General features: G+C 42.9%; 1 protein-coding gene, 3 non-coding genes and 1 pseudogene across 4 annotated transcripts in view; all 5 read right to left on the reverse strand.

The window, feature by feature from the left end:
- The window catches only part of TEX14 (testis expressed 14, intercellular bridge forming factor), a 68488-nt gene extending 59104 nt beyond the window's left edge, over positions 1–9384 (reverse strand). Inside the window, exon 1 of the mRNA XM_037070188.1 lies at positions 9249–9384. Within this exon, the coding sequence (XP_036926083.1) occupies positions 9249–9384 (136 nt within the window). The remainder of the gene's footprint in view (positions 1–9248) is intronic.
- Positions 3753–3966, reverse strand: LOC119003832 (small nucleolar RNA U3). Its single transcript, XR_005070040.1, has one exon. It is a non-coding gene; the product is annotated as a small nucleolar RNA U3 (small nucleolar RNA).
- Positions 9385–13323: 3939 nt separating the features above from the next.
- Positions 13324–13485, reverse strand: LOC119003822 (U1 spliceosomal RNA). Its single transcript, XR_005070036.1, has one exon. It is a non-coding gene; the product is annotated as a U1 spliceosomal RNA (small nuclear RNA).
- A 1754-nt stretch (positions 13486–15239) lies between these two features.
- Positions 15240–15401, reverse strand: LOC119003820 (U1 spliceosomal RNA). The gene has a single exon (XR_005070034.1). It is a non-coding gene; the product is annotated as a U1 spliceosomal RNA (small nuclear RNA).
- Positions 15402–18798: 3397 nt separating this feature from the next.
- On the reverse strand, positions 18799–19642 carry LOC119003558 (small nuclear ribonucleoprotein-associated protein B-like; annotated as a pseudogene).
- Positions 19643–19926: the final 284 nt, after the last annotated feature.

Here is a 19926-nt window from a genome sequence, read left to right on the forward strand (position 1 = left end):
CCTGCTTTTCCGAAGTGGACAAAGTTCACACATATTTTACCGATGGTGAGTTTTTCTAACGGTGCTATCTTATCCAAATATATATTGGTATGTGTTCTCTAAAACAACTTTTCATTCACAAAGCTCGACAAAGCGTTTTTGAATACTCTCGCATTTCAGAAGACAGTTCCAATTGTTAGCCTAATTAACATATGATTGCTAAACAGCCAACTACACTCCCGTAAGCATTTCCAACCCCGCCTCACTTCTCGTGTCAGTTCCGCAGCGTCGTTTACGTAAATGCTTACGACTACAAAGTGCGCCCGAGTGTCAAGACACGCCTCAGTTTAAACAGATTAGTGGAAACGAAGACCTTTCACAAGAAAAACGTGGAAGTGCAAGGTGAAAGCGACGACCCAAAGCCAGACTCTAGGACATTTGCAAAGCATGCCCTGTTTTTAAATTGTACCCTGTGATCAAAGTATCAGACATATAAATGTTCTTCTGGATTTCTTTTTCCAAATCAAGGTATTTTTACGTACAGAAAATTTGTGAATTGTGTTTAAACAACCAGGACAATACATCTGTTAAAGGAAGGGGGTGGGGAGGGGGAAAGCTAGCAAGCCCTGATCAGCGTGGCTCGGTGGTTGAGTGCCCGCCTGTAAATCAAAGGGTTGCCGGTTTGATTCCTGGTCTAGGGCACATGCCTGGGTTGCAGGCCAAGTCCCCAGTAAGGAGTGCGTGACAGGCAACTCACACATTGATGTTTCTCTCCCTCTCTTCCTTCCCCCCTTCTAAAAGGTAAATAAAATCTTTTAAAAAATACAACCCAGCCCTGGCTGGTGTAGCTCAGGGGATTGGGCGCGGACCTGCGAACCAGGCGATCGCGGTTCGATTCCCAGTCAGGGCACATGCCTGGGTTGCAGGCCAGTTCCCTGCAGGCCAACTCCCAGCAGGGGATGCACGAAAGGCAACCATACATTGATGTTTCTCTCCCTCTCCTTCCCTTCCCCTCTAAAGATAAATAAATAAAATATTAAAAAAAAATACAACCCAACAAAGGTCCAAAATGGTATCATCAAGGCTAAAAGCCCCTGATACCAAAACTAGATTTAATACCTGATTTAATTGTAAGTTTTAAAAAATATTTTATTTATTTATCTTTAGAGAGAGGGACAGGGAGGGAGACACTTCAATGTGCAAGAGAAACATTGATGGGTTGCCCCTCGCATGCCCCCAAACGGGTGGGACCTGGCAGGCAACCCAGGCTTGTGCTGACAATGAATCAACCCACAGCCTTTCCTATTGACACCCAATAGGCAATCTACATGATTAAAGAAAACTTCCCCCCTCTTTTCACTAAGCAAACACGTCCTGGCCCCAAAATTAACCCTTCTTTTTTCACTAATAACTCTTTTGCCCCACCGCGCTTCCTATAAAAACCTTCTATTTTGTACCCCTCAGCACCCTTCTTCCAGTTGGTGATAGGCAAGTACCCCATTCATAAATTGCTTAGTAAAACTAATTAAATCTTTAGACTTAGTTGACTTTTTTTTAAACAAATCACTCTCCTGCTTAAAGCTTGTAGCTTCCAAACTCTTGGGCTAGACATAAAACCTCTCTAAATAGCTTAGGAGGCCCCCACGTCTGTCTCCCCTACTAGACTTTCTCCCTTATCTGTAGGGTAGGAACTGTCCAATTTATCTACAGCACCTGGTAAATTTATCCGCTCAAGCAGGCCTGAGTAAGGAAGAGCAGCAACGGTGTGGGAAGACAATCCTTCATGAATTACTCGTGTTTCTGCATCATGGGAGTGATGCAGAAACTACCCTTTGCGCTAAATTCTTTTTGAAGACAAAACTTTGGGAGATACAGACCAAGTGCAAGCATGCTTACTGTGTAGTACAGTAAAGATAATGTCTCCCTTTGGAGCAAAGAGCATACTGCACATTTTAAAAGATTTGGGTTAGGTTCCCTAAGCTCAAGTTACTTCTGCAAAGGAACCCACTATGTGTGCAGTAAATCTAGTCCTTTTATGACTCTGTGAGACTTGGATTTTGAGGGACAAACACCAAGATAGAACATTAGTAGTAGCTACTAATTAGTAGTAGCTAGCTAATATTCGAGCTGTGAGTAAAAAACTATGATTCACCTCTGAAGCAGGAATCTGATGTCTTCTGCCTGCATCCATAAACCTATAACGGGGTCATCTGTAAAACCACAGACTATTCATAATTCTTGACAGGAAGGAGCACAGTCAAGGGAAGTGGACTAGTTAATCCCTGGGGTCATGAATTAAAACTATTAAATCAATCAGCGCCTCCAAGGGCTTCCCTAGGGACCAGGAAGCACTCAGGGAGTCACTGAGTAACAATTCTTGAGAGGATACAGGTGCAGCCTGTAGAGAAAAATAGGTTTAAAACCACTGCTCCCCAAACTTAGACCAACAACAGCTCTTTAGCGATTTCCTAAGTAGAAAACATTCATTCATTCCTTCATTCTTTCAACCCAAATATTCCTTATTATCTTTTATCCTCACACTTCTGTAAACTAGCTGTGTGAAATGTTACCTACCCTACACCCAATGACGTAAAAGGAGTACATATCTCTCCATTTTAGTTCTTATCTAATCCTAGATATTTCCCAGATTTCACGTAACCTTCCTTCCGTCTCCTCTAACTCTATCACATAAAATAAACTGCAAAGCTACTATTCCTTGGAGCATCTTCTCAATCCTTTGCAGGCATGCTTTTAGAACTGGCCCCTACATTCTTGGTTCAAATAAACTCAAATCTTTCTTCAGGTTTGGAACTTCTTTCGTGGGCAGAATAACCCATCCTAAAACAATTAAGAAAATATCAGAAGTATGTTTTATAAAGAAAGAAAAGCTAGCAACTCAGAGTATCTACCCCACTGCAGACCCACTGAATACTTTAACAACAAGGAAAGGCGGGACAACAACAGAAAAATACACCACACACAAGCCCTGGCGGTGTTGCTTGGTTGGTGAGAGCACTGTTCCACTACACCAAGGTGGCAGGATGTATCCCCAGTCGGGGCACGTACGAGAAGCAACAATGAATGCATCCAGTGGAACCACAATTCAAGTCTCCCTCCTACTCCCCCTCCTGCTCCCCCTGAACCCTCTCTCAAATCAATTTAAAAAAAAAGAATATACAGATTTTAAAAATCTGAGTGAAATAAAAATCTGAAGACTATTGTAAAATACTCCATGTGCTAAAATGACCTTAAAAATTCCATAGTTTAAAAGTAACAAAACCAAACAAAATACCAGAGGCAGAAAACTAACAACAGCTGGCGGTATGGGCCAGGGTACCACCAAAAAGAGAGAGAGAAAAAAGACAAAGCAATGAAATGCTAAAGAACTGCAATGGTTAAATTTTCTTTAAAAAAAAGATAAAAACAAAATTAGGAACTACACACTGGTAATTTAAAAAAATCAATAAACAAACTGAGCTAACAAAATAGAAACAGACTCCAAAAGAGGAGGCGGACAGCTCCATGACGGGGAAGGAAAGGTATGTCAGAGACCTTAAAAAAAAAAAAAAGCTCTTCATAGCAGGGTGAGAGTGAATAAAGGTGTAAAGGGGGACAACTGACAAGATAAAGCCACCTAAAAAAGGTTTAAGAGCGAACAAGATGAAGGCAAAAATGCAAGATAGGTAGGATGTGAAATGCACAAATAATTGTGCCATTCTTGAAACCCAGAACATAAAGACCAAGTTTTACTCACTGTCATTGGTCTAGCCCAAACCACTCAGACTGCGTTCTCTCCCTCTTACTCCTCCAAAGGAAGAGAAGAACGATCATCAATGGCTATTGGCAGTTGCAAAAGCAACACCAAATGCCGGCTTCACGCTCAGGAGAGAACACTGCGCCTCTTCCTCGTGGTTTCGGGTGCTCTACACGTTCAGAGAAACTTCTCTAGTAACGGACTATAGAAATGATCCCTGAAAGTATAGTCTTAACTTACAACTTGTAGCCTCTGGTGGGTGATGACAGGCATACACTTTATAGTCATGGTGACATTTTTTTGTCAAGTTCACCTTACAGATGTATTTCCCTTCATATTCAATAACACTTCCATTCAACAGCGAAGTTTAAAACATCATTTGTACTTGTAAATCTTCCAGAAACACTTTAAAGCAGCAATGGTGTTATTAACATACAGCTTCCCAGCAGCCAATGACACACTGCACACATCTGACTCTAACCCAAAGCGATATGCTATTACCCTGCCCACCACACGGGACACCACCTGGGTCCAGGTGGGTCACAGCTACCTCACTACAAGTTAAGGAAATGCTGTTCCTGCTGCTGGTCAGTACAGACTTGCCTCTTACCTGCTACAGAAGTCTGCCACCTTAAGGGACCAGGTTTCCTTTGCCTCAAAAGAAAGAGGGATCATTAGATAGCTTCAGAAGAGGGCGTGGTCCACAGAAAAACCAAAACCAAGTCAGGATTACAAGATTGGAACTTTCTGCTACACCACTGTCCCTGACCTCAAACCCTGCCCCACCTCTGGGAGGGGAGAAGTACTAGAGATTGAGTTCAATCACCAATGGCCAATGATTTCATCACCCCTTACCTAGGAAATGAAACCTCCAAAAACCTCCTTAGCAGTAAGATTCAGAAAGCTTCTAGATTGCTGAAGAGGCTGAAGGTGCTCAGTGGGTGGTGTACCCAAATAGAGCACGAAGATGTATATCCTTTATAATAAACCAATAATAGTAAATAAGATGTTTTCTTGAGTTCTGAGTCATTCTAGAGAATTATTAAAACTGGAAGAGGTGAAAAGCAGACTAGAGACAACAGAGAAAGAGTCATCAGGTTGACAACAGATCAAGAAAAGTGATGCAATTGAAAGACACAGAGAAAAAAGAAAATTAACACAGTTCTGAGGACTGTGGGACAGTACCCAAAAGTCTAACATAAGTGTACGTGGATTTCCAGAAAGCAAGGAGAGAAAGGAAGAGAAAGAGTACCTTAAGAAATAATGCCAAAAAGGTTCCCAAATTTGATAAAAAGTATTAATTTCCATATTCAAGGTCCACAAACCCAGGCAGGATAAATATAATCACCCCTAGGCACACCATAGTCAAACAATTTAATTTCTTTAAAGTACACATGACACTTCAAAGCAAACATTATAGAATTATATTATGGGGTTCTTAATTCACATAGATACGATACTTACAGACTCTTTATGATAAAGGATAGGGGAAAGGGTGAAGCCTATATGGGTGAAGTAAATAGCATGTGGAGTGGTGCAATATTAAGTAGACTGTGGAGACTTAAAGATATATATATTATAATCACGAGAGCAACCACTAAAAAATAATGCAAAGTAGTATAACGAAAAAGCCAGAATTAAAATAGAATTCTAAAAACATTTAAGTCAAAAGAACAGAAAAGAAGGAAAAGAGAAACAAAAAAAACAGAGAGGGAAATAGAAAACAAATGCTGTAATAAAATGTTCTAAATCCAACCATGTCAATAGTTACATTAAATGTTAAACACTCCGATTAAAAGGGAGGATGTGTCAGAACAAATTTTAAAACACATGCCTCAACTATATTCTCTCATCTATAAAAACACAGATATTTCTTGCAACAGTAAGCATAAGGAGGCTGAAGCGACTTTGTTAATATCAGATAAAGTAGACTACAAGACAGTAAGTACTACCAGAGATAAAGAGAAGTATCTCATAGTGGTAATAGGGCCAATTCATCAGGAAGGCATAATAGCCTAAGTATGCACCTAATACCGAAGTCCTTCCAACAGTCCATAAGGCCTGGTGCAGCCACAGCTTGCTCGGCCAGCTTCACCCCACAACCACTCCCTCCTGCTCCTTTCCTTTCTCTAACTCAATGTCCCCTCCATCCTAAAGGCCCTGGCATCCCTTTAACCCTGTCTTACCTCTGACTTTTACCTTTTTATCCCAACTCCTTTTCTTTCTTAATGTCCTGGCCTAGATACCACTTCCTCTAACAAGTTTCCCTGGATTACCCCCACACCCCAGACAAGGAGGCTGACATCTACCAGGTATGCTTCCTTCCCCCCTCCCTTCAACGTACATCAATGACTAACTCATGTCTGTTTCTTCTGCTGTATTATACTCCGGGAAGCCAGGGCCATACATCTTTTCTAACCCCAAGGTTCAGGTAATATACGTGTAACCAAAAAATAAAGTCTGGATGAAGGTTCTGAAACTCATCTTTTGGCTTTTAGAACTCAAAATCTGTAGTTACTAATCTTCTGGATGGGCTGAACTGAGAATACAATCAGGAAACGATTTTTCCCCTCCTGCTGCCCTCAAGTATACTCTGTCAGTTGCCTCTCCCTCCCCCTTCTCCTGAGACATATCTCAGGCAGACTCCATAGTCTTTCAGTCACTTTGAGATATTCAAGCACAATCTCATTTCAGGTAAAAAACTGTCTAGTCCTGTTCTTCATCAGTGCCACCTACGGAGGTGGCAGCCATCTCCTACCGGCACCACAGCTACTGTCAGACCCTTGTGTAACCCAAGATTGTCAAACAAAGGGGCAAGAAGTTCATCTGGCACCAGGAGACTAAACAGAGCTGGTGGAAACCCAGAGGCACTGACAAGAGGGTGCGCAGAGGATTCAAGGGTCAGACCTTGATGCCCAGCAGGGGTCATGGGAGCAACAAAAAACCAAAGTATATGCTGCCCAGTGGCTTTTGGAAATTCCTGGTCCACAACATCAAGGAGCTTGAAGTGCTGTTGATGTGTAACAAATCTCATTGTGCTAAGATTGCTCACGTCTCCTCAGAGAACTGCAACTCCATTGTGGAAAGAGCAGCCCAGATGACCATCAGTCACCAATCCCAATGCCAGGCTGCACAATGAAGAAAAGGAATAGACAGATTGTATACACATTGTATTTGTTAATAAAACCATAACATTAACCAATGAGATGACAAGGGGAAAATGCCTTTGTACATAGCTGATGCTCTTTGTAGTTTCTGGCTTCATCCTAACACCTGTTCTTTTGTGGGAGAGATTACTGGGCCCTTTAGGTACCTCCACTCCACTGTACAGAACCCTGTACAGGTCTTTGCCCTCTCCTGCTGACTTCCTGCTACATCTCCAGCCTCTCTGTTGGGACTCTTCCTTCCTTCATAGGTGAGGTCCCTTTAGGTGGCTTGGCTACCAGAAACAGAGTCTGTATTTACCCCACCAACTGGTGGAAGTGTGACCACTACAACTGCTACTCTCCCACATTGATTCAACCAGTCATCAAGGACTGTTTCAAGTAGGAAGCAGACGGTGTTCTCCCTGGCCCATAAATTCCAGGTAACATGCCAGGTTCTCTTCATGCCACCCTGACGACAGCTGAGGGGGGCTGGCACATTTCTGCTGTTCAACAGCGTGGGACACAGGCTCCCATCTCTCCTGCTTGCAGGTACCACAATTCTCTCCATGAGGTTCACCTAAAGGGTCCCTTACTTGGCTGGAGGCTGGGAAGGACAGCAAAAGACACAGCATTTTATTCTTGCACATGTTTTTTTTAAAGAATCTCTTCCACTGACACCCCCACCATTACTCCATCACCTTCTCTTAGATAAGCCTGAGGGGGTGATGGAGCTGAAGGTCCGAGGACCATTTGGGCCATCTCCTAAGAAACCCTGCTTGAGACTGTGGGGAAACGTGTCACCCCTTGTTCTCTACTCCTAGGCTTTAGATGCATCTGTGTCTATTCAGACACAGATAAATCCTGCTTCATATCCAGTTACACCCATCAACTTCACCCCCGATCTAGCTTAATGTCACGAATTTGAAGATGCAGACTGTTCAGGAATGTCTAGTAGATAAGAAATGTCTTAAAACTCTGCTTCTCACACTGAAGGGTATGGACAGATAGACACTAAAAGTTATATGTCTATCTTAAACATCAATTTTTATGTTAAAACACACATACAAATACACTGTGGAATAATACTCAGCCATTTAAAAGAATGAAACCTTGACACTGTGACATGAGTGGACCTTGAGGAGGATATAATGCTCAGTGAAATAAATCAAAACGAGAAAGACAAATATTATGATTTCACTCATATATGGAATCTAAAACAAACACGCAAAACAAAAACAAATTCAGAGATACAAAGAAAAGATTGGTGGTTACCAGAGGAGAAAGGGGCTGAGGGATGAGCAAAAGGGTGAAGGGAGTTCAACTGTGATGAAGAGTAATGATGATGGGTACTAACTAGACTTTCGGGGTAATCACTTTGCAGTGTCTACAGATACTGAATTATAATGTTGTATACCAACTACTTACACAATAAACACACACACACACACACACACCCCAGATATGTTATGGGATAAAATGCAAAATTTTGAGGGGGAGAAAAACAAGACCTTTTAAACAAATTATTGAGCTCACTATTAGCTACTTCATCTACAGACTCTAGGGGTGGTATATAAGTAAGTTTGAGAACTTTCTGAGGAAACTTTTATTGGGTAGTTGGATCCTACAGAAATTGGGGTATCCTTTTGGAAGTTCTCAGGAATGCTGTTGAGGTGAATGGAGGAACACTGCAGAGAAATTAGGTCACCCTGACTACTCCACAGACCATCTAAGAGAACCTTCATAAGCCTCCCCTTCAATACAAAGAATGAAGAATGAAAACGAAGATGGGTGAATCCAGGCGAGCTGGTTACGCTGAAAAAAAGCCATCCTGGACCAAAGGCCAAATGCCAGAGGTTTTGTTTGTCTGTGGATTTTTTGTGTTTGTTCTTTTGAAGATTACCTGATCTACGTGTGCTATTTCTGCCTGTTCTCAGGCTGAGCTGCCTGTAGCCTCCAGGAAAAAACCCGGGAAACAAAACACCAAGTGTTTGGAAGGAGCAAGGAAGAGGAGAGCTATGAAAGGCGGCCAGCCTCAGAGGACCCAGTGGATGGAATTACATTTGAAGGAAAAAGGGAATCGGCCAGAATCAAATGCTGGAGGCCAGGGCATAAAGAGAAACCTCAGGAAACTAACAGTAGGGAAACCTTATGATTCCCTCGCACAAAACAAAATGAAGCAGTCTCCAAATGATGACTTAAGACCTCTCTTGAAAAATGTCACTGCCCTGGTAGAGAACGTGTCGCCTCACTAATTTAACTTGTGCTTTCCCCAAGAGCTCGTCGTAAGCTTAGCATGCACCTGCTTTTCCGTCCAGCGCTGTTCAGAAACGTGGACCAAGTTGCATCTGTCATTTCAACACAGTGCCTACCTCTCTTCAGAATCTTCTTCACTTTCACATAGTTTCCTTGTCTGACATACTCATGAAGCTGAGCTTCCAAAGAGTCATCTCTTAAGGAACCAAGCTGAACAGGACAGGGGATTGGAAGATGAACAGCTCGAGACATCCTGTTTCAAAAAGAAAGCAACATGCTTATTTTATTCTTTCACATTTTTTTCACTTTTTAATTAAAAAAACTTTTACATACATTTCTTTCACTTCTGTCCATTTTCATTTACTATGAACAGAACTAGAGGAATAACTGCTGAAATTCTACAGAATTAACATTTATTCTCAATGTTACTGTTGAAATTGAGGAACTGAATATATTTATTACTAATTCCCAAGATTAAAATAGTCATTACTACTAGGAAAATCAGAAATGAACATCTTTGCTGTCTCATTAAGATAACTAGGAGAGTATTAACTCTGAAAGGCTAGTATGCAAATGCAGTCAGTCATTATGTTAGAACGTAGACAGTGTAATATGGGTTGGGTTCACAGTTCAGTCTCTGAAGCTCTGTCACCCCCATAACTATGTGACCTTGGAAAAATTATTTAACCCTGATAGACCTCAATTTCTTCCTCTGTAAATGGGGGTAACAGTAATCAGAGGGGTGCTGAGAGGTTTAACAAGCTGACATCTGTAAAAAGCTTAGAGCTGTGCCTGGCACCAAGTGAGCTACCCGTGTTGTTAGCCGCTACTGCAGTACGTGATATGAACCATGCTCAGAATTTTTAACTTCCTCTTTCTAAAAATACTTTATTTGCCCTGGCTGGTGTGGCTCAGTGGATTGAGAACTGGCCTGCGATCCAAAGGGTCACCGGTTCAGTTCCCAGTTGGGACACATGCCTGGGTTGCATGCCAGAGCCCGAGCTGGGGAGAGGCAACCACACATTAATGTTCCTCTACCTCTCTTTCTCCTTCCTTTCCCCTGTCTAAAAATAAATAAAATCTTTAAGAAATCTATTTTTAGAGCGAAAGGAAGGAAGGGATAAAAAAGGGAGAGAAACATCAATGTGTGAAAGAAACATTCATCGAATGTCCCCAATCAGGAACTGGCCCGCAACCCAGACACGTGTCCTGACTGGGAATCAAAACGGCAACCTCCTGGTTTGCAAGCCAGTGCTCCACCACTAAGCCAAATCAGCCAGGGTGAAATTTTAACTTTCTACACATAGCATCCACATCTGACCACGATACAATCACATATTTGTACAACATCTACCATGTGTCTCAAATGTGACAGATGCTATATACGTAAGACATCTAAAAGTGGGTAGCTGCCATCATAATGCTCAGTCTGGCCGGGCAGACAAGAGGCACCAAGTTGGTGCCCCACAGACAGTAGATAAGAGAAGGAACTCACATCCCCATGAATCATCAAGTGTGTACACCAAGGGCATAAGTGAGTACTCCACACAGAGAGACAGAGGGTGTGACATGAGGTGAAGTCAAAGAAAAGGCAACGAAGGCCGATATATTCAGTAGGTCTTCACTAGCCAGGAGGCTTTTAGGTTACTAAGAAGTAATAATACCTCCTTAATTTATCCACTGACAAAAGGTGGAAAATGCTAATAACTTGAGTGTTTTAAATTTATTTCCTTTGGTATTTGTTAATATTCACATAAGTGACTAAAAGCAGCATCCCAGTAATCCAGTAATGCCACAATACTCTTAAGCAAACAAAAGTGACTAAAGAAAGCACTGCTTAGTTTAAATATGAACTGAAGCTTTTACAGCAAGCCATCATGTCCTATTCCCATTTCTGCCTCCCTCCGATAACCAGGGATAAAAGAGTGGCATTTTTCTATAATGATTCGGTGTCTAATGGGGGCTGAGCTGTACCTCCCCATTCATATATTGAAGCTCTCACCTCAGAATGTGACTGTATTTGGAAATAAGGTCTTTAAAGAGGTGATTAAGTTAAAATGGAGTTGTTAGATCATAATTCACTGTGACTGGTGTCCTTATAGGAGGAGGAGGAGGAGACTGCAGCTTCAGGAGTGACTGCAAGGGAACCACCAAGTAAAAAAGGCAGTAAGACAGAGGCCCCAGAAGAACCCTGCCCTGCTGGTACCTTGATATTGAACTGTAAGAAAATGAATTTCTGTCACTTAAACCACCCATTCTGTACTATTTTGTTATGGGAGCCTAGAAAAAGAACACACTAAAAATAGCAAGTTATGACATATGTCTTCATGAAAGGGGAGTCAGCCTATAGTAACTATCTCCACTTCATTCATCCATCCAGCTGGATTGCACCTGCACCGAGGGCCTGCTAATGTGGTGTTCTTCACCATACTCCTGACACTGGGCTGCTACAAAGTCCCCAATATCTTCTTACAACTGGACAAATCCAGTGTGAATTTTCAGGCTCTCTCATACTGAAATGTTCACCTGTATGTGACAATGCTGCTCAATCTTTTAGTGCCTACTTATTTATTGTGATAAAATATATGCAACATAAAATTTACCATTTTAAACTAAAAAAAAGATTTTATTTATTTTTAGAGAGAGGGGACGAGAGAGAGAGAGGAAGAGAAACATCAATGTGTGGTTGCCTCTCACACACCCCCTACTGGGGACCTGGCCCACAACCCAGGCATGTGCCCTGACTGGGAATCAAACTGGCAACCCTTTGGTTTGCAGGCTGGCACTCAATCCACTGAGCCAAACCAGCCAGGGCCCACTTTAAACATTTTTAAGTGTTCAATTCAGTGGCATTTGAGTATACATAAACATCATTGTGAAACCATCCATCTCCAGAACTGTTTTCATATTCCCAAACTGGGACTCCATATGCACTGAACACCAACTCCTCATTTTCTCCCTCTCCCAGCCTCTGGTAACCACCATTCTACCTTTTGTCTATATAATTTTGACTATTCCTGGTATCTCTTATAAATGGAAATATACAGTATTAGTCTTGTGACTGGCTTGTTTCGCTCTGTGCTCAAGGTTCATCCATGTTGTACCATACACCAGAATCTGCCTTTTAGCAGAGTAATATTCCATTATGGGTATGTATGGATACACATACATACCCCATTTTGTTTATCATGCTTCCACTGCTGGACAGTTTGGGTTGATTCTACCTTTGGCTATCGTAAATAATGCTGCTACAAACAGGAATATACAAATAACTTTTCAAATGAGTTTTCATTTCTTCTCTGTATATATCCAGAAGTAGCCCTGGCTGGAGTAGCTCAGTGGATTGAGCGCGGGCCTGCGAACCAGAGGATTGCGGTTCGATTCCCAGTCAGGGCACATGCCTGGGTTGCAGGCCAGTTCCCAGCAGGGGACACACCAGAAGCAACTGTACATTGATGTTCCTCTCCCTCTCCCCTTCCCCTCTGAAGATAAATAAAAAAGTAAAAAAAAAAAAAAAAGCAGGACTGCTAGATTATAGGTAAACTCCATGTTTCACTGAAATACCATATTGTTTTATATAGTGGTTGCAACATTTCTGTATTCCCACCAGCAGGATACAGAAATTCTAATTTTTCCAAATTTTCACAAACACCTTAGAGTTCTCACTGGAAGTTTTAGCTGCGAACTCATTTCAGTACTTCATACTAGTGTGAAAAAAAAACCCAAAACAAAGCCACTCCTTTACTTTTTTAACATCTTTTTTTTTAAAGATTTTATTTGTTTATTTATCTTTAGAGGGGAAGGAGAGAGGGAGAGAAACATCAATGTATGGTTGCCTTTTGTGCGTCCCCTGTTGGTAGTTAACCTGCAAGGAACCGGCCTGCAACCCAGGCATGTGCCCTGACTGGGAATCGAACCGCGATCATCTGGTTCGCAGGCCCGCGCTCAATCCACTGAGCTACGCCAGCCAGGGCTACTTTCTTAACATCTTATTTAATTACTTCTTTAGAAAGGAAGAAAACCTCAGTGTGTGGTTAACTATCACTCATTTCCTACTGTGGAGGCCTGTAACCCAGACATATACAAATTGAGTGTAAGTCACCATGGCCACTCTTTACCATGCAGGTTACTGCTCAGTACATTAAAGTGCCTCAAAGCTGGGAAATCAACACTACTTTTAAACTAGGTTGTCAGGGGAGAGTGTAAACACAGCCCCCACTACCACAAATTATCCAGTTAATCTTTCACATTTGGGGAAATCACAGAGGTCAGCACACCAAGAGTGCAATGAGCAAGTCTTACCCTAAGAAAACAACTTTTGTGTTCACAGTATTTTCTCTGCCAGGTATGAGTGGTATTCTTGTTCCAGTCATCACAATTGTCCTCATCACACTTTAAAATCATGGTGAATTATACTGTGAGTTTTATAGGTCTTCGGTTGGAAACAGCAGTGTTATTTATAGGACAGAGATTAAAGTACTTCTTTTGGGTGCCCAAAGGAAATTTTGCCCTTGAATACACTCAAACCAGCAGTCACCACGCTACTCATCTACATAACCCCGCCTTTTGTTACTCTGTATCACTAACACTTCAAGTGGATAAATTCGATGTTGCTACACCTGGCGACAATCTAGAAGACAATCATCAATGGGTAGCTGGGGATGGTTTTCAATTCCTTGCCTTCTGGGCACAGGTTCTTACATGGATGTTTTGATGAATCTGAATCCCAAGTTTCGGGGCAGGGCAGTTTGGGAGGCAGAGGCCCACAGCCCGGCCCCAGGGCAAAGCATCACTGCTGTGGTGCCAGGGCTGAGTTTGCAGCTCCACTCTGAGCCTAGGTACTACTCTCAGTCTCTCTGTCTCCATTTCCCCAAATTGTAAAGTAGGAGTAAAATGCTTGCCTACTTAACAAGGTTTCTGTGAGGACTAAGACAATGTGTGTAACATACACCCTCAAGCCCCTCCAACCATACCTGGGCCATTCGGCTCCTGGACAGGTGCCCTGTTGGCGTGAAGAAAAAAGCATTCGGCCTGGCTTTGGTAACAACCCGAGTGCTTCTTTCTTTTTAGACAATGAAAACAGATGACACGTTTTTTCTGCCCTTTTTGCTAGGCACTCTGGGCAAGACAATTCTGCAGCAACTATAGTACCAAAGGCTTTGCTGTTGTGTACACAGGCAAAACTACATCTCCCATTAGCAACAGGGGAGTGGGAGGAGAAGGGGGGAGAAGGTACAGAAAATAAGTAGCATAGACGGTGGGTAGAAAATAGATAGGGGGGAGGGCAAGAATAGTAGGGGAAATATAGAAGCTAAACAACTTGAGACGCGGGGACATAAAATAAAAGGGGGGGAATGGTGGGGGAGGGGTATGCAGGGTGGAGGGGAATGAAGGCGGGGAATAGAACTGTAATGACATAATCAATAAAACATATTTTTAAAAAAACTATCTCTCCCTTTCAGGGTCTCTGGCTGAGCCTAAGTATAAAACTGGCTGATATCATTTAACAGCATAAAAGGATTCACATTTATTTCATGTAAGTTTACCTGAGACAGGTGCCTTCATGAGAAAATGGAGACCCATAGAAGTAACAAAACCTAAATGATTTTTATATGAGATTGAACAAAGAAGCAATTGTAAAAAAAAAATAACTAATGTGTGTGGGAAGGCTAAAGGTAAATCAAAATTGTTTTAACAAGGTCTGTTTGTACTAAATTTTCTGGCTTTGACTCCCCTTCCCGGGAATGTTTCTTTTCCCTAGGTATACAGAAAGTATCTCAATGGGAGCTTTATCCTCTGCACTCAAAGGTAAGGGAAGGGCAGAATGCTTATGTTCTTTCACATACCTAGGCTACAGCTTCAGTAACTAAATTGGAGGGGAGAGACCTGTTAGACATTCTAACAGACACACTCCACTGTACATTAACCTCTCAACAACTCACAATTTACCAATAATAACCTCACTAATATCATTGCACTAAAATAAAACAAAACCTAAAATAAATCTCACATTCACAACAAAACCACCAGGCAAAAACTAGAGAAAAAGTACCTCTAAGTGAGAACTATAAATACTTCAATATCTGCTTTTTTTTTCACGCAAAGCCAGGGGAGAGCGCGAACGCAGTCCCCACTATCACAAATTATGCAGTCGAGTTTCCCACATTTGGGGAAATCGCAGGGGTCAGCTCAGCCGGAGTGCAATGGACGAGCCTCACCCTGGGAAAACCACCTTCGTGATCATGGTATCTCCCCTGCCAGGTAAGTATGATTTGCTTCTCTCCTAGGCAGGGTCCACTGTTGGGCACATCACTGTACGGTTCGGGTGACACCTGAAACGACTGTAATTGGCCTTTATCTACATACAATGAACAACAAAAAAAATCAGATCTTCGTGCTATATCTTAGTACTGGTAACAGTGAAATACAATGCATGATTTCCCAAAAAACGCGGCTCCAAATGGCCCTACGTCTGTGATCTACATACTCCACCTCCCGGGATTACGTCACGCGCAGCCCAGTGGGTCAGGGCCAGCAGCTGCACGCCTCCTCAACGGTTTAGCAAGATCGTTTCCTCCTCCCACTCCCCATCCTCCACCCCGACCTAAGTGACGTCAGCTCAGATATTTTCCTGACACAAACAGCCCGCCCTCCCGCACCAACTTTCTCTGTACCCGAAGGTCTTCGGATCTCCCTGTGTGGAGTTCTCCTTGAGTAAAGGGATACGAAGCTGTTTTAGCTGCAAACCGGACTCAGATGGTCCGTAGAGACCAACGTGCCACACCAGCCCTGCACCATTTCCTCCTGACGGGAGGAGCAGGGCTTCGAATGGAGTATGCCTGCCAGCGGGGTGTAACTGCAGAGTGAGGGTTTCAGAACCCAAGATCTGGGCAGCAAGTCAGGGTTCACAGGGCACGACTCTAGACAAGCTTTTAGCCTCTGGATCTCTCTACTCAGGAAGTTCCTGTAGAATGTAGAGGAACTGTCCAGTCCAACCTCCCACCCAGCCGTCTTTGTCTCCTGCTCAAGGTCTGTCAAAATCTAGCCCCAGGCTTCTGCGATGAACAAATGTCCTCCAGAGGATACACAGAGTCCATCTGCAGGGATTGGATAGATTTTTTCCTTTCTGATCGGAGTTTTTGTTTGTTTTTAAAAGGTCTCTCATTCATTAGTGAACCAGCCTACAGGTACAGAAAAATATTAGCAAAGATAAAAATCATTCTGCCAATAATTTTCCAATAAAACACGCCTGACTATCCAGATAATCATGATCTTTTCAGTGATATGGAAAGATGCAAGCAACCTGAATACAGTATAAATATGTTAGCCATCTCATGTGCAATTTCTTATAGACCCAGCTTGGTTCTCCATTGTCTCCTCTCACAGTTTTCATCCAAATCCATTGGGTAATGGGCCAATTCTGTTTTTGTTTCTTGAACAGGAATGTCTTGATCCTGAAAGTCTTGTGAGAAGACATGTAAGAAGAGTCAAAAGCATGCACCATGACAGAGAGGCTGTGAGTTTCTTTTTTGCTAGATAAATATATTTAAAAAACCTGTTTTGGTGCTGTTTTATTTTCCCAGCATTTTACGTGTTTTGAACTAGGTAAACGTCTTGGCCTACAGTCTACTTACTGTAGGAGGGGACCTGACCTCTGGGTTCATCTGATTCTTCAGACTCTAGATGCCATTTTACTCACCTCTCCACCACCTCACCGTGCTCCCTTACACAGGAGCACATAGCACATTTCCTCAGGCCATCTGGTTTGAGATCCCACAATCATCTCCTCCTCTACTCTCATTTTCTCAGCTCTGCAGGAGGAGGCCGTAACCCTACTGCTCCAAATTCATGTACTTGCACCCACGTCTTCACTGCTTGGCTTTCCTTTTATATGTATCTTTTTAATTCCCTCTCCCCTGCTGTTTCAAACCTCCACCTAAACCAGTGGTTCTCAGTGACTCTGCCACCATTTAAAGGGGTACTTTTGAAAATTTGTAGGAACTTTTTTTGGTTTCCTATGTAGTCATGCATTTACATATTGAGAGACGTTATTATAACATTTTACTTGTTTTTAATCCTCACCCAAGGGCACTTTTTCATTGCTTTTAGAGAATGAGGAAGGAGGAGGGAAGGAAGAAGGAAGGGGAGAGAGAGAGAAGTATTAATGTGAGAAATATCTACCAGCTGCCTTCTTGTTTATGGACCAACTGGGGATCAAACCTGCAACTTGGGCACATGCCCTGATCAGGAATTGAATCCACAGCCTTTCAGTTTACAGGATGACCCTGCAACCAACTGAGCCACAGCAGCCAGGGCATATTAACTTTCGATTTCTCCATTATGTTCAGTTAGAACATTATATCATTTATGGGGGAAGTATATGTAGCTCAAATTTTCTATGAATATCTTTAGGATAGTAAAGGGAACATTACTATTTCTTACAAAAGACTCTGGGCTGACAAAATTGAGAACCACTCTAATACAATCACACCCACGTATCTGAAGCAGGAAATAATCAGGAAGGAGGAAACTCTGGAGGAGCCCCCTTTGATACAGGCCAGAGACCCTGTTCTAAGATCAGTTATTCCCGATTTCTAGAAAAGCGCTGAATCATGGTGAATCATGAATGCACCTGCTCAGAAGATGCTACAGGACCCCTGCTTCATTATAATAGCATTACCATAAATTAACATTGTGGGCCCCCCCTTCCCCCGTGGCCAATCAAGGAAAATCACGGGAAACCACATGTGTAGTAGTTTTAAAGTAATACAACTACTAGTACATGTACAAAACTCCCACCCAAACTAGCCAGGAAAGTTCTGCCCTGTAAGAATAGAATCCCTCCAGCCCCTGAGGTCAATCTCTGCTCAGAGTTGGCCTGCTCCCATATTCTCTGGAGTGTAATAGCACTTAATAAATCTGCTCTCTCTCTCTCTGCTATAAATTCTGTGTGTTCGGTTCAATTCTTTGTCTGCAATCACTAAGAACTTGGTTACCTGTGCCCACCTGTGACATATCCTTTTTATAGGAGTAAGAATATTTAGCTTCTTTTTTTTCAAAAGTGCAGTGAACTCTATCCTAACAGTGTTTCTCAAAGTACAAGCCATCACCATCTGCATCAACATCACCCACTGAATCAGAATGTCTGGGGATAAGGCCCATGGGTGTGCTTTTAGCATGTCCTCCAGGTAATTCTTTCCCCCTGCCCCCCATTAATAGCCTACTGAGAGTTTATAATAAATTTGTTTCAGGCCACAAGGAAATAAAAGGACTATGTACAGTCAAGAAACAGGCAGGGAGCTGGGGGAGGGCCAAGGTGAGTCTAGGGCCTTAGTGGGAGTATTCCTGGGGGAGGGACCCTGTAAGGCAAATCAGATGATCCTGAATAAGAAACAAACAGGTCTGTGGTAACACATCTCTGGGGAGCCGTGTCCTCTGCCCCTCTGGAGCTACTGTTTCTGTTTTAAATAACATATTCTTCTCTTCTCTTTTATTTTATTTTATTTTTAGCAAGAAGGGAAGGAAGGGGAAGAAAAAGAGGGAGAGAAACATCGATGTGTGACAGATGCATTGGTCCATCGTCTCTTGCATGCCCCCAACTGGGGACCTGGCCCAAAACCCAGGTATGTGCCCTGGCCAGGAATTCAACCAACAACTGACAACCTTTTAATCTGAAGTCTGGCACCGTCCACTGAGCCACACCAGCCAGCACTGTGGAGCTACTTTCATAACTCTGTGGCCAAGGTTAAAGAAAGGCTCGCATTCCTGGGGGAGGGGCAGGCCCATTGTAGTTCCTCGTCCAGGGGGTACCCATGGGGGGCCTCATACCAGGAAGTGAGCCCATCATGCCTATATGGGTTACCCACTGGTTCATAGGTGGGGGAGGACACTCACAGCTGGGAGGTACTGGGTTGAGGCCTCTGCAATACTCGTTTGTGGCAGCAGCTGCAGCAGCTGCAGCAGCTGCAACAGTGCCTCTCTTTGTGGGGTCATCACCTGTTGGGATGGCCCACAAACCATCTGACAGGCGCAGTATGTCCTGCAGGGGCCTGGGGCATGGGAACAACAGCTGGGATTCCTCCGCCAGCAGCCCTGCTGATCCCTGGGCCCCCAGCAACTCCAGCAAGTGGTACTCTGGAAGTACCAGTATATTTGAGGAGGTCCCTTTACTGTCACTGAGACTAAGTTCTCCCCTCTAAGCAGCACCAGACTGAGGGCTCATTTCTCTTCTCTTTCTGCTTGTTTTGAGTTCTTTGGCTTGGTCTTCCTGAATTCATCACAATCTCATAGTATCAAATTCACATGCTGGTGAAAGCCTTGAAGGTGCCAAAAAAATATGACTATCTTGTAGGATGCACCTCATTATGTAGACGGCATGCTGCGGCATCTTGCTACTCTTGCCCATATCATAGTGGTTGTTCTGACAGCTCTGATTCCCACTAGATTTGCCTTCATGGAGGAGGCCTAGCCACTCTCCAGTAGCCCATTTTCCACCCCCAGTACTGGACATTCGCCTTCAAGTAATTCTTACACTCTGAAGATTAAGAATCACTGGACCCTGCCCTGGCCAGGTAGCTCAGTTGGTTGGAGCATCATCCCGATAGGGTTCGATCCTTGGTCAGGACACACACAAGAATCAACCAATGAGTACAAAAACAAATGAAACAACAAATCAATGTTTCTCTTGCTCTCTCCCCTTTCCTCTCTCTCTCTCTCTGAAATAAATCACAAAATAAAAATTTAATAAAATTCTTTAAAAGGCTTTTGGCTCACATAGCCTTTCAGGTACATAAC

Source organism: Sturnira hondurensis, unplaced genomic scaffold (assembly GCF_014824575.4).
Source record: "Sturnira hondurensis isolate 20B ecotype Veracruz unplaced genomic scaffold, ASM1482457v3 Scaffold0018728, whole genome shotgun sequence".
In the NCBI taxonomy this organism is placed as follows: domain Eukaryota; kingdom Metazoa; phylum Chordata; class Mammalia; order Chiroptera; family Phyllostomidae; genus Sturnira; species Sturnira hondurensis.